At 35.5% G+C, this 15,304-nt stretch overlaps 2 protein-coding genes across 2 annotated transcripts in view; one reads left to right on the top strand and one right to left on the bottom strand.

Moving 5' to 3' along the window:
- LOC135207214 (HEAT repeat-containing protein 1-like) overlaps positions 1-15,304 on the top strand; it is a 333,967-nt gene that overhangs the window by 218,662 nt on the left and 100,001 nt on the right. The gene's annotated exons all lie outside the window — the stretch shown is intronic.
- LOC135207094 (HEAT repeat-containing protein 1-like) lies at positions 7,295-7,957 on the bottom strand. Its single transcript, XM_064238699.1, has 2 exons — positions 7,797-7,957; positions 7,295-7,546 (listed from the first exon to the last, which is right to left on the bottom strand). The coding sequence occupies exons 1-2, from the start codon at positions 7,920-7,922 to the stop codon at positions 7,373-7,375; spliced, it is 300 nt and encodes a 99-aa protein (XP_064094769.1). The 5' UTR covers positions 7,923-7,957; the 3' UTR covers positions 7,295-7,372.

Raw genomic sequence — 15,304 nt, 5'->3', positions numbered from 1 at the left:
GTTATTTATGATCATTTATATAAGAGATTCCTATTGCGTACACGCAAAGATATATTTCGACTCTGTTATATGATCAATTATATATAGATTCCTAGTGCGTACACTCAAAAAATATATTTCGATCTGTTATTTATGATCATTTATATAATAGAATCTAAATATATTTTTGCGTGTACGCAGTAGGAATCTATTTAATTAAAGTGCACATATATTAATCATAATTATATGAATCCATATACCAATGTATAAACAAATCAGGTAGCCTATAATCAATCCGTTCTTACCTTTTTTTGCTTACCAATATCTGCAGTTATATGTGTTAGTATATGGATTAATGAATCAGATATATAACAGTTAGCATATAAAACAACGAATCAATCAGCATAAACATTAAATAATTTTATCAATTCATATATGATATTTTTTATCAGTTAAAATATGATTTTTATCATGTTAATCTTCATTCTATGCAATTATCAGAGTACATTAGTATTTTCTGTAGCATATGTATCTTAATGAGATGAAGTGAAAAAAATAATATTTTAACTGATAAAAAATATCATATATGAATTGATAAAATTATTAATGTTTTATGCTGATTGATTCGTTGATTTTTATTGCTAACTGTTATATATCTGATTCATTAATCCATATACTAACACATATAACTGCAGATATTGGTAAGAAAAAGGTAACGGATTGATTATAGGCTACCTGATTTGTTTATACATTGGTATATGGATTCATATAATTATGATTAATATATGTGCACTTTAAATAGATTCCTACTGCGTACACGCAAAAATATATTTAGATTCTATTATATAAATGATCATAAATAACAGAATCGAAATATATTTTTTGCGTGTACGCACTAGGAATCTATATATAATTGATCATAAATAACAGAGTCGAAATATATCTTTGCGTGTACGCAATAGGAATCTCTTATATAAATGATCATAAATAACAGAATCTAAATATATTTTTGCGTGTACGCAGTAGGAATCTATTTAAAGTGCACATATATTAATCATATATATGAATCCATATACCAATGTATGAGGTAATGTTAGACTAGCGATAAACTTACGCGAAGTCGGTTGGTATTGCACTTCCATCTTCAATGGAGTGTCTGGGGTTTTGTAGATCACTTACGAAGTCGGTATTATCTTTACGACGATGTGTTAAACTCATGGTTCGGTGAGGTTCTTGTAGAAAACACTAAGTATAAAAAATTATATATTCTTCTGAAGTTTTACATGGTGAAGATCAGATATGATTGTACAAGTCTTCTAATAACGATAGCTTGATCGCTTCTGCCAATGATAATGGCTAATCCTATTCCTCTACATGATAAAGCTTAGGTAAAGAGGTACAGGTCTTCTAATGACGATCACTAACTCTGTTCTGCCTGTCTACCATCTCTGTTACAAGTTATGAGGGAACAGACAGTAGTTCGAACATATGAACATACTTACAAATGACATAGTTTTCATACGAACAACACAATCAAATGGAGACACGCTACAGATCACGTAGGCGGTAGTTGTCTCAAGCAGGGAGCTTGGACTAATGTTTATAAACAACTGAATGACTACAGGTGACGGCATGATCAACTTAGCCTACATACTTATTGTTATACGTCATCTTTAGCGTCTCTAGTCTGATCACTTCCTGCAAGCAATCTGGTTGACCTCTTTAGTTATAGTCTTTTATATATATGGACTAACATTCCATATTTTTATTATGTAAACACTTACATATATATATATTGGTATTTTTGGGTAAGCAAAAAATCTAACATTCTAATAATATTCAATCATTTACCTTCATTTTGAAACAAATTGAAAGTCTCTAGCACAGTATTTCGATTTATATTGAATTTTTGAAAAAAACTTTCCTTCCGTCTGTACGCGGAATCTCCGCCGCATATCTCCGAAATGCTTACGTCACATTGTCGTAATATTTGCACCTTTCATATTAGCTGTTATATAGAAATTTATATATGAAAATGTGTGCAATTTCATGGAATACAACAAAAAAATAATTCAATGGTCGTAGATTTTATCATTTTCGAAATATTTGCATATTAATCACGATAAATAGAAAAAATCGACGTTCGGTCAACTTTGACTCGACCGAAATGGTAAAAAAACGCAATTGTAAGCTAAAACTCTTACAGTCTAGTAATATTCAATCATTTATCTTAATTTTGAAACAAATTGGAAGTCTCTTGCACAATATTCCGAGTTATGGTGAATTAAAAAAAAAAAAACTTTCCTTCCCTACGCGCGCGGTATCTCCGAAATGCTTACGTCACATTATCGTAATATTTGCACCCGCTTCATATTAGCAGTTACATAGAGTTCTATATATGAAAATGTTGCGCAATTTATTTTAGAATACAACTAAAAATATTTCATGGAAGTAGCTTTTATCATTTTTGAAATATTTGCATATAAATCTCGATAAATAGAATAAAAACGACGTTCGGTCAACTTTGACTCTACCGAAATGGTCGAAAAACGCAATTGTAAGCTAAAACTCTTACAGTTTAGTAATATTCAATTATTTATCTTCATTTTGAAAGAAATTGGAAGTCTCTAGCACAATATCTCGATTTATGGTGAATTTTTGAAAAAAACTTTTTTTCTTCCCTACGCGCGGTATCTCCCGCCGCAAATCTCCGAATGCTTACGTCACATTGTCGTAATATTTGAACCATTTCATATTAGCCGTTCTATAGAATTGTATATATGAGAATGTGCGCAATTTCATTTAGAATACAACAAAAAATAATTCATGGTCGCATCTTTTATCATTTTCGAAATATTTGCATATAAATCGCGATAAATAGAAAAAAATCGACTTTGGTCAACATTGACTCGACCGGAATGGTCATAAAACGCAATTGTAAGCTAAAAACTCTTAAAGTCTAGTAATATTCAATCATTTATCTTAATTTTGAAACAAATTGGAAGTCTCTAGCACAGTATTTCGATTTATGGTGAATTTATGAAAAAAAACTTTTTCCTTCCCTCCGCGTGCGGAATATCCGCCGCAAATCTCCGAAATGCTTACGTCACATTGTCAAAATATTTGCACCGTCTCATATTAGCCGTTACATAGTTATACATATGAAAATTTGCGCAATTTCATGTAGAATACAACTAAAAATAATTTATTGTCGTAGCTTCTATAATTTTCGAAATATTTGCATATAAATCACGATAAATAGAAAAAAATCGACGTTTGGTCAACTTTGACTCGACCGAAATGGTCGAAAAACGCAATTGTAAGCTAAAACTCTTACAGTCTAGTAATAATCAATCATTTATCTTCATTTTGAAACAAATTGGAGGTCTCTAGCACAATATTCCGAGTTATGATGAATTTTTGAAAAAAAATTTTCCTTCCCTCCGAGCGCGGTATCTCCAAAATGCTTACGTCACATTATCGTAATATTTGCACCATTTCATATTAGCAGTTTACATAAAGTTCTATATATGAGAATGTGGGCAATGTCATGTAGAATACAACAGAAAATATTTTCATGGACGTAGCTTTTTATCATTTTCGAAATATTTGCATATAAATCGCGATAAATAGAAAAAAATCGACGTTCGGTCAACTTTGACTCTACCGAAATGGTCGAAAAACGCAATTGTAAGCTAAAACTCTTACAGTCTAGTAATATTCAATCATTTATCTTCATTTGGAAATAAATTGGAAATCTCTAGCACAATATTTCGATTTATGGTGAATTAAAAAAAAAAAAAACTTTTTCCTTCCCTACGAGCACGGAATCTCCGAAATGCTTACGTCACATTGTCGTAATATTTGCTCCGTTTCATATTAGCCGTTACATAGAGTTTTATATATGAAAATGTGCGCAATATTATGTAGAATACAAAAAAAATAATTCATGGTCGCACCTCTTATCACTTTCGAAATACTTGCATATAACTATAAATAAAAAAAATTTGACATTTGGTCAACTTTAACTCGACCGAAATGGTCGATAAATGCAATTGTAAGCTAAAACTCTTACAGTCTAGCAATATTCAATCATTTTTCTTAATTTTGAAACAAATTGGAAGTCTTTAGCACAATATTTCGATTTATGGTGAATTTTTGAAAAAAAACTTTTTAACGTCCGCGCGTTACGAATTAATGCATCATTTTGTGATAAATTTTTCTGTGTTGCTTTGATCGTTTTTACAATGAGTTACATACAAAATGATCGCAATTTAGTGTACAATACAACGAAAAAAATTAACTCGTTAGCTTTAACCGTTTTGCTCACAGCGCGATTTGTATACAATTATATTATGAAATTTTTTTCGTGCTGTCATATATTCCAATATTTATATATGATAATGATATTTTATTTCATTTCTGATGGTTGCATACTAAACTTCAGGCAGTGACAAAAAAAAGAGCCATAAATGAAATCTTAATCTTGAAAACTAAGCGTGCTGGGATTTTTTGGAAAAAAACTTTTTTTCCGCTTCGGCGCTCACTCCCAAACCCCGCCGGCATACGGGAGAAGATTTCTGAAATACCGCTTAGGCGTTTAAGGGTTAAAGGGGTTCATGTCCTGTCTGCTTCCCCATTTAGTAACTGGTTAGGGGTTCTGCTGCGGCTTTTCGATCTACTACTACTTCAAATGAGGTTCCCATTGTTACAAGGCATTAGAATTGATAGGCTGGAGTAATTTTTTATGTTCACTTGGCCAAGTTTCACATGTCATTATTGTTATCATCATTAGTTTTTCTGTGCTACCCTCCCAAGAGTCTCTGTAAACTCAGGTTGTTTCCTGCGTTGGAGGAAGGGTCATCACCCCCACTTTTCTTATAGGGGAGTAGGACAGGACGTGGCTTGGAGAGTGACAGGGAACTGGTCACGAAAAATTGGTGCAAATATGTGCCCATTGTCCCCTTCCTCTGTTTGTTCTGGTAGTGAGCACGAGGTCCAGCATTAGTGGTGCTAATTTTAGCACCAGAATTCATTCTTTGATGGGATCGCTTGGGTTGGAATAAGAGGAGCCTTCCAAAGTTCTTTCCCTCTTTAATTTTACTGTATCACATTGGCTTGGTAGCTGCGATGCTTCGTCTCATTCTGGTAGTATTTAGTGAGTTTAAGCTGACCTGTCAAGAAAAGTTACATTTTGCTTTGATCAGTTTGGCTTCAGTTCCACTGTAGCTAAGAAACATTTGCAGATTATGGGTAGTATGTACAGTGGGGCCCCAGTATTCGCGTTCTCCGGATTCGCGGATTTCTCTTGGGAACGTTTCCTCGCATTATTCGCGCATTCGCGGTATTTTTGTATGAGAAATATCCACAAATTCCTTTTTTTTTTTTATCAATTTCATCATAAAATGCACTTTTTGTGATAAAACTATTAAAAAAACCAAGTATGAAAATTTTTAGTGATTTTTCTTTTGTTTTAACTAACAAAATGGGCTGTTTTTAGCGTTTTTATAGAGGTTTCAAACATTTGCGGGTTCTAACTATTCACGGGGGGTCTGGTACGCATCCCCCGCGAATACGGGGGGACCACTGTATAAGTATCAGTTAGGTTCTAATGAGAATCCTAGACTCTTCAGCTTTCCAGTGTATTGTGGCTTTTTGTTGGGCAGGGTGATAAATGTCCCTTACATGCAATCCAGTGTGAATTTGTGCACATTCTTGTGTATGCGTGTATCGGTTACCTATACGACCATCGCTTGTATGCCTATGGCTTGGGTGCCTGTCGCATGTTAACCGATCTTGTGTATCTATGGTTTGTATACCTTGCATGTGCACCTATCACATTCATACTTATGTTGTGTGCCTATCACATGTGCTTCTATGGCTTGTGCGCCTATCGTGTGTTCTTCTATGGCTTGTATGCATCTCGTGTGCGTGCCTGTGGCTTGTATACCAAACTCGTGTGCTTATGGCTTTTGCCTATCGTTGCGCAGCTATGGCTTGTGCACCTATTGCTTGTATGCCTGTGGCTTGCACTCTTTCACCAGTGTACCTACTGCCTGAACTTCTATCACGTGTGTGTCTAGTGCACTCTTGTCACGTGCTCCTGTCACCTGTGCATTTGTCTCCTGCCCATAGAGAACCTCGGCATGCGTTATCGTTTTGGCTTCCTTATCAGTAGGGAGGTGGTTGCCATTAGTAGTCTCAACATTGTTTTAGGGATTTTTCCTCTTTTTCCAGTTATGGGAGTTTCTATCAGTAAACAGTTGGTTATATACTATATTGTTTTTTCCATTTCCTGGAATGTTCTCATTATAGCGAGATTTTCCTCAGAATTTAGAACATTTGGTTGAGCCAACAGGTTTCAACTGAATCGGTCTATCTTTTGAGCTGGAGCAAGTGGTTTTGTCGGCAGTGATTGGAGGAGTTTTTAACCCTTGGTGGAAGCTTATCAGAAGTTCATTCAGTGCAATCAATTGCTGCTGTTCTGTCATCAAGTAAGGTAGTCTTTGGCCTGGCATCTCTGGCATATTTTCTATAGCTGACTTATCCTTCCTTTTTTATGGTGGGAGGGCATTGCTAGTGCTTCTGTTCATTGATGAATCAGGTGTCTGATATACAACAAATGTATGTGGTCAAAGTTTCATTTTTTTGAATAGGTTAATTGCTTTCTGTAAGGAGGGATTAACATATCATTTCATGGAAATAGTGCCTTCATTTGAGTTGTATTTCATTCAGTGGCTTGTGTATGTTCAAGGCTTTTAATGTAGTTCATGTAAAGGGAGCCTCTCCTAAGATTTTTCTTTATTGCTGCCTATATTGGAGGAAGAGAACTACTCCGTAATTTAAGGGTCTCTTTCCAAATAGGTTTGTTTAGTTGGGAAAAATACAATTTACTTTAAAAACTTGTCATATTGTGGGCACTGTAATTAATATATCAATGCATGAAATTTAAAGAAAAGTTATGGACAAGATATTAGCTCTAGGAGTTGAGTAGAAAGAAAAGAAAATATTTAAAGTTGAGATTAAAAAGAAACAAAAGTGGTGAAGTAATGAACATAAAATGAATGGTGGTAGAAGGAAACAGTTGACTTTTACAGTAAAAGAAATAGGTGATGGTAGTATGACAGAAGAAGAGCATCACAAAATGTGATAGCAAGTTTATGCAAAAATCTGAAGAAAGGAAGAATTTTTGGAAGCCAAAATGAGTATGAAGCGAATGTCTGTATCAAACTGCAACATATACGTTTAGATGAAGTTACATTTTTTGAAATTAATCCTTTTGTAAACACCAAAGGAAAATAAATGCTGGTGCAGTTCAAGTTTTTATTTATTTAGATTTTCTTATATTAGTTTGTACATCATTATCTGTCAAGATAAGACCTGAACGAATCGCCTAATATGGCTTCCATTTTTGTGTAAATTTCTTTGTGGCAGCTTCTATTTCAGGATCTACTGTTTCAAATACTTCTGTTATGTATGGCATTATGTCAGCAAGAAGAGGCTGTAAGTAATCTTCACCAAAGGCATCAATTAGGGCTTCAAAAGTTTCCAGTGCTGCTAAGATCACCTGAAATTAAAATTATACATTAGCAATGTAAAACTCAGTTGGTAAAATGAATGTTCTATATCTACATGTGAATTAATGTTCTATATCTACATGTGACTGTGAAGATGAGGTAAATAAAAAAAATTCAGCATTAGTATTAGCACAAAATTTCAATTCAAATATTATTTATAATATTGTGTAACCGAGTGGATTTGTCTGATATATCAAACAAGATGGCCAGAGTCATCATAATGTTAAAACTATCACTTACAAGAGGATCATCATCATCATTTCGAAGTTTCAACAGAATTGCTCGGTTTAGTTCTTTCCAGAGTGAATCATCACCAACTGCAGAGGTGAATTTCAAGACACAGGGAATGAAGTGGTGGGTGATCATATCTTTATATGTCTCCTTGCCAATCTTGGTATTCTCCAGCTATAAAAAAATTAAAGAAACTCCTTAACAAATATTACATACATATTTTATCATTTTTGTTACAAGATTCCAAAATGACAATATACCAAATCGACTCTTGCATCTTTGCAAATATTTTATTGACTGTCCCTGTCAAGGTTAAATGTTAGAACATCTAAATGAACAACTTTTATGAAAGTTACCATAAAGCATAGCTACATCGTTTGATAATCTAAAAATACTGTGCTCAATTTTCATAAGCAGTACTGAAAAGTAACTGAAAAAAAGTTTAGAGCATTCAACAGATTCAGTGCTAATTGTTACCGATTTAAAAGACTAGGTATTGATTTAATTAGTACTTAATATGTGTACTAAATTAATGTAATGATTGAAGAATGTAATGTAATGTAATGAAGAATTTTCTATCCCAGACTTGGGAATTTGAGACAAGTTCCTGTCTTGGGGGCATGCCAGAGAAAGTCATTTTATTCTAGGTACAATTCTTGGAAAGGATTGTAATATAGAGCAGTTATATATCTTTATGTGGGAGGGGAGCCTCCTCAACAAAATTTAGATTGTACATAGAATGTCTATATTTGAACAAATATATTTATATACAATTGTTCAGGATTTTACGCCAGAACCAAGGAAAGTTAAGACCTCTTTATAACAAAGACTCGTTCATCCTTGCCTATATATATGTGAACTGAAAGCCTCCATTCTCTTGAAAAAAACCCTCTCTGCTCTCATTGGCTGTGAATTTGCCCCCCACAGGGAACCTTGGTGTAGGACGGAGCCTACCCAGGCAAGATTTTAAAAAAGAATGGGGCCACAGCAGCTCGGTCTCAGAACCGCGGGAAGCAGGACTTCCTCAGACTTTCTCAAGCCCTGCAGACTCCACTTCACCCATTCTGCTCCCCCTGCCTCCTCTGGGGGGATCCCAAGTATTTTTATACCTCCATAGTGCACAATAGTGCACAGGAATATCAGCAGACAAGACTACCAAGCCCAGGACTTCCAGGTACTGTGAAGCATAAATTTCAGTTCAGCCAGGGAAATTTTTTTTCTTTATTTCACCATTCTTCCAAGGCAACTTTCCCCCCTTCTCTGTTCAGCTTCTCACTCCCCCCAATTTTGGTTCAATGCTATGATTAATTCCCTTGTGAAGCTAATAAATATCCCCTAGTTAATTCCATGCCCCTTGAGTGGTTTGTAAATTTTTAGATTGAGAGAAAGTAGTAACATTCCCCATGTGCTCCTCGCCTTAGTACTGAAGCTAGAATGCAATCTCTTTGCAGTCAAACACTGTGCCTGATTGTGGAAGAAACTGGGAACCCTTTGGAATAACTCTTGCATTAGAATAACCCGTTTGCACAGAATTCTGATATCCGTGTCTGGCTCATTTCCCAGCCACGTGTTTCCAGTGGATCGACAATCAACCACCTTATTAGTTCCTGGGACTACTTAACTTAATGTAAAAAAAATACGTAGTTTTAATTTTAAAAAAACTTAAAGTCCAGTGTTTATGTAAATTCCTCCTTTTTCAGTAATATCGGCCTTCTGCCGTAGTTGTTTTTTGTTGTGATCTCTTGTCCTTCCATTCAAGGCCATTTTTAAGTGTTGGATTACATTTTTCAGGAGGGAACGAGCAGGTCAGAATAAAATGGCGACCTAATGCCAGTCTCATGTTGAAAGGAATTTTCATTTCGAGTCATGTAGCGATCATTAAAACTGGTATCACTTACTGACTACTCAGTCATGAACATTCTAGGTTTCACAATAAAATATAGTCACCAAGTCTTATAAGATGTCCGCGATGTCACCTTCCCCTTCCTGACACAGTTTCTGTAGGACTCTACGTCCTCACGTCCTCATATAACCTGCTGTGCCACCACTACTGGATCCCCTTCCTGACAGAACTACCAAATATCCTCATGTAACCTGCTGTGCTGCAACTACTGGACACAAGGTGAAGTTATCGAAGGACTTGTGCGCTAAATCCTTGAGGTAGAAGAGGTGAACATCGTCTGCCTCTCCTGGCACCTGCCCGGAGGACCTGAATGACTGAATGGGGTTTGCTTAAAAACCAACCTAAAGGCCCTGTCCCCAAAACCCCCCAAATGCCCAGAGCTCTCACAATCACTTCTCTCAGAAAAATGGCATTCCTCAAAATTTTTCTCCCAACCTACACTTATTAAAAGTTTCCAACAGACTGGTCCGTGAGGGGTTGTACCTTTGAGGTAGGCTCTCAAGGCTCACTGGGCAAAGTAACATCTCTTCCTTTTCGTGTTCTACAAGGTTCTTAAAATGGAGTAGTGGGTTAATGTGGCTTTCTTAGCAACATTCACTTCAGGGTATGACAACCATGCCTACAAAAGTTAGGGTAGAAGCAGGTAGAAGGAACCTTTAGCTGTGGGACAACCTTGTTCTCCAACCTTGGACTGTGGCATGGCCATTGTACCAAGGCCTTCCATGTTCTTGGGTTTGAGTTCCCTTGCCTGAGGGTACAAAAAGACATGCATCCTTTCTTTTTTACTTTTTTTTCTAGTGTGTAACAGGTTAATGTGAAAGCAAAAGTTGCTTGGCGGATTATTAGAAAAGTGCCTCGTCTTTACCAATCTTTGCTTTTTATAATAATATCTAAATTCATCCTGCCTGTTCTCCCCGGTTGTTCCAGCAAACCTGGCAGATTTCTTATTTGCCTTACAAGGTGTGCCAGCCCCATCTTTTCAACCAGTTGCTTCCGGCAACTTTTTATCAATGAACATATGGGGACTGGTTTATATACATTCAACAGAATTTATGTAAATAATGTTGTTGTTGTAGTTGTTTATTTTTCAGCTGATTTTTACAATGTTACTGTTATGAGTATATTTGTTTTGCTACTAATTTTGTTGTTCATTTTGATTCTTTCAGGAGACATTGTGCTGAACACTGGGCTTGTTACACATTACAGTAAACAAAAATTTCAAAAAAGTACTTTGCCAAAATATTTTGGGCTAGAGCCAAATGTTCATCATCTCCAAAGTTGTTCCTGTAACTACAATTTGGTATTTTTATCTGAGAGACTTGTAAGTAGTAACAAGTCAATCTAGTTTTTAATCCTTGATTTCATTTATCATAACATCCCACATGCGCAAGGCATGGCTGTACGTTTACATTAAGTCTGGACAACATATTCATAGTCAGAAAAATTTGGTGTGAAGTTGCCTTGAACTTTTTTGTAAAACAATGTTTACATTTTTGCTGTTTACTGTTATCCCAATACCAAAGATTTTCTATGAATGACTGTCTCTTGGAAAGGATTAGTATGGCTTATTCACAGGATTCAAAAGCTTCATTCATTATTTGTGGAGAATGTAATGTAAAACACACCGAGTGGCTAAATTCAAACTCAACAGAACATGGTAGTCTGCTTTTGAGCTGTGTATCCTCCGATTTTTGTCTAGCTAATTGAGGAACCTACACATATTTCTGTTAATAGATTAGACCTGATATTCACATTACAACAGCTTCCGACGTTCCGAGGTCACAATGCTTTTCAATTATATTAATCAGAAATTATTCCAAGTTTACGAAGCATGTTCCAGGGTTACAACATCGATCTGTTCAAATTTTGAAGTTTTTTTATGAAAAAATACAATACAAATGCAGTTTACATGGATTTTAATACACCCAAACACATTTAAAAATAAGGTTTTCCTAGGATTTTTTATGATTTTTGATGAATGTTCCGACTTATGATGCCTCTCAGGAACAGAACCCCTGTCGTAAACCGGGGGCTGCCTGTATACTACAATTGGTATAAGTTTTCATGCTTGTAAGTGCAAAATCAGTATGGAGATTCTGTGTATGCTATTTATATTTTTTGAAAATATATGTAAAGGCAGCATGTAATTCAGTGTTTTGTCACTATGTAAGACCTTCATGATCAACCAGTAAAACATATAGACACACATACAGAGTTGTCGTTCAGTGAAAATGACTATCTTAACCTGGGGGGGAAATTGCTGGTACAATCTTGTATGTACTATGTTATGTAATTACAGCACATACTTTCAGAAGATGGAGTCCTATTTGCACTTTTTAACCCTGAATAGGTGTGGACGGGTCGAGCATGACCAGAGGAGTGTTTCAAAAACATGTTTTTTCCCATAAATCATCGTCTATCTCGAATCTGGGTGTGATCGACTTACAAGAGGCTAGCAGAACACACTACAATCATGTCAAAAAAACTGTGTTTGCCTTGCCTTTGTCCTTTCCCTTTTCTGAGTAATTGTTTGTTTTAAAAACATGTGTGGGATACAAAGGCAAAGTTATCAAAGTAGTGATTTCCTGTCTAAACACTGTTGACTCTGGATAGTTTTTGTTATTTGTTGGAAACTGTAGGTAGATGGTGTGCGTACATTATGCATGCCATTGGTTGTGACCGAGATGTTCTTATATTGCCATTCCTGTACAATTTTCCATCGAATGCCAATTTCTCAGTTTTTGCATTTCTCATCAACAATGGCTAGCAGGCAGTATTCTCTGGACATGGATGCCATCAACTTACTTCTAATGGAATTAGAAAGTGATGTGATGATAATTTAGAGGTTTGCTGACACCTTATGGCAAGAAGCTCAAGTTTGTGTAAACGAAGGGTTGGAGGTGAGGGAGATGACCTTGAAATGATAACGAGACAAAGAAGGGGGAGAGATGGGGTGGTAAAGTAGTGGGTCTGTGCCTTTTCTGGTGACAGATTACATCAGCTTATGTCAATAAATCATCAACACACTGTGGAGAGAAGAGAGAGAGAGAGAGAGAGAGAGAGAGAGAGAGAGAGAGAGAGAGAGAGAAAATCATTTTCTGACATGACAGTAAATTACATTCTTAGTGCAGATCTTTTTTATATAATTCTGTTCTAGGATAATATGAGTTTATTCTATATAAAAAAAAATTAGCCACTTCCTATTTCATTTAGGTACCAAAAAAATGTGAAATTTTGAAAATTTTTTGGGGGGGCCAAAAAACTTTTCCTTTTTCTTCTCTTTTCTTGAATTTTGACCTCTATGGGTCCACACCTTTTCTGGCAGTCATATATTATAAATAGAAGTTTTTAGGAAGGATTCCCTCAATTTTTTTGTGTATAATAGTGGTATTTTTGTATGTAAATATTTTCATAAATTGTTTCGAGAGAGAGAGAGAGAATAACATTTCTGGTATGACAGTAAATTACATCTTAGCGCAGATCTTTTTACATAATGCCATTCTAGGATAATATGAGTTTTCCTATCCAGGGTTAAAGACGATACCCTCCAGAGTTTTACCTCGCAATGACGTAACATATTTCTCTCTCCTCTCTCTCTCTCTCTCATAGTAACCTCATACTGGTACATTGATTTTTTGAATTGATTGAATTTTACCTTCACCCTCTTCAAACATTACGTATGTACATACGTTTTCCTTATTTCATTGAATTTTGTACCTTCGTTATAACAGATATATGAAGTTTAACCTAGTGACGCAAAGAAAACTTCTTTACTCTGAGGGAAAAAATAAAATGGAATCCATGAATTAGGGGTAACGTTAGTATAAGTATGAAAAATGGATACATAGTTACAGAGTAGTTACTTTAACTATTTTTACGCCAACCAGTTATTTCACTGTAACTATGCCAACAAGTTATTTCTTTTTTTTAAGGGTAATGTATTTAACTTTTAAATCAATTTACAGTAACTTTAATTTCATTTACAAGTTAGCTAAATACTTAGGGAGCATGATTAGGGTCATATTCGGTGTTCAACTCTAGAAAGCAAAGCATTTATTAGCATTTTTAGAGACCTAGCCAAACTTACGCGAAACTTCCCCTTATGCGAGGGGGTCTGGAACCTAACCTCGCGTAAGTACTGGGTATTACTGTATACAAGTGATACAGTTTGTTGGCCTCGAGAACAAGATTGTTCAGATATGGGCAATGAAGCAACACTCTTGGGTGTAGTAAAGTCTCTAGTTATGTGAAATGAAGCTATTCTCAGCCTCAATCAGGACCAACGCAGATCAGGGAATGGCGATCAAGCAAATCTACAGATCTTTCCTTCCCATCCTCCCCTTTCAGGAGGGTGGGACTTTGCTGAACGAGTCTGAAGCTTTAACTATTTTTTATTTTCTGTGTAACTTTTGAGTAAATCAATGCAAAACCTGTTGTAGGTCATTTGTATATCCTTTTACTAGAATTCTATTTTCCAGAGTGGATGTCTGCTTCTGCCAGAGATTTACTTCTTTTAGATAGGAGTGGTTTGTGGTGGTAGGTTTCAGTTTTCTAATATTAGCAGTTATGACTTGATCGATGGATGGTCTCTCTTTTGTCACTTTTTCATTAATTGTATTTTAATAGAGGTCTTTCACATAACAAGGCAGTTCCTGTCATATCCAACGAAGAACAACATCAGTCTAATGGACAATTCAGAACTGTGCCATGTTCTGGACAATTCTGAAAAATGGTCAAGAGTGGGAACAAAACTGAACCTTCAGCTTCTCCTGGAACTTTGATCACAAATAAGGGGTCACACACTAAGAAGCAAGAGGACAGGCAGAAAACCTTGGTTTTCCACTGAAAAGTACTGAACTAACCCCCCTCTGCATAAAGAATGAGATTCTCATAGTAAACTGATGATGGTTTCCCTAACATGCGATCCAGTCAGAGTAGCCTCTTAAAGCTGGTGATTATGTATGAGTGTGTGTAAAGTAGATGCTATCATAATTAATTAAGTTCTAGATACATATGTCTGTGGGAAGGGAAAGGAAGTATTAACCCCTTGTTTTGCATTTATGATTCACTATTTTTCCCATGTAGAAGGTATACCCTTTATATTAATTGATTTTGTACACATTTCCATTCCGATAACGGTTAAAGAGGTTGTTGCAATTCTACCATACTGTAACAACAAAGTGAGATTTGTTAAATGTTCCTCTTGTTACAAATAAATAGACAGTAAGTTCCTTTACAACAACCGTTCCAAGAATTGCCTCCGTTAACAAGGCCCTTTTAAGAGCAAATCGGTCTTGATATAATCAATATCTTATATGTAGAATATATAATGATGTAATGGCTGTTATTATTTCAACCAGGATGTTTAAAATTTTATCCACGGTGAAGAAAGTCAATCTAAGAAATTAGGAAAAGAAAATTGTTCATCAGAACTTGCCACACTAGTATACATAATAAATAGTAGAGGTCCCAAGAAGACTAATGTAAGGAATGCCAGAGTAAAGGTCCCAAGAAGACTACTGTAAGGAATGCAGAAATGGCCCTGCTAAATCTACTGGCCATCAACACAGACCCTCTAGATTCTGCCATTAAAAATTCTTTAGAAAATATTAAT

The sequence above is a fragment of the Macrobrachium nipponense genome, chromosome 32 (assembly GCF_015104395.2).
Source record: "Macrobrachium nipponense isolate FS-2020 chromosome 32, ASM1510439v2, whole genome shotgun sequence".
NCBI classification, from domain to species: domain Eukaryota; kingdom Metazoa; phylum Arthropoda; class Malacostraca; order Decapoda; family Palaemonidae; genus Macrobrachium; species Macrobrachium nipponense.
Note: the sequence above shows the minus strand (reverse complement) of the source record. Positions and strands in the feature narration are given on the sequence as shown.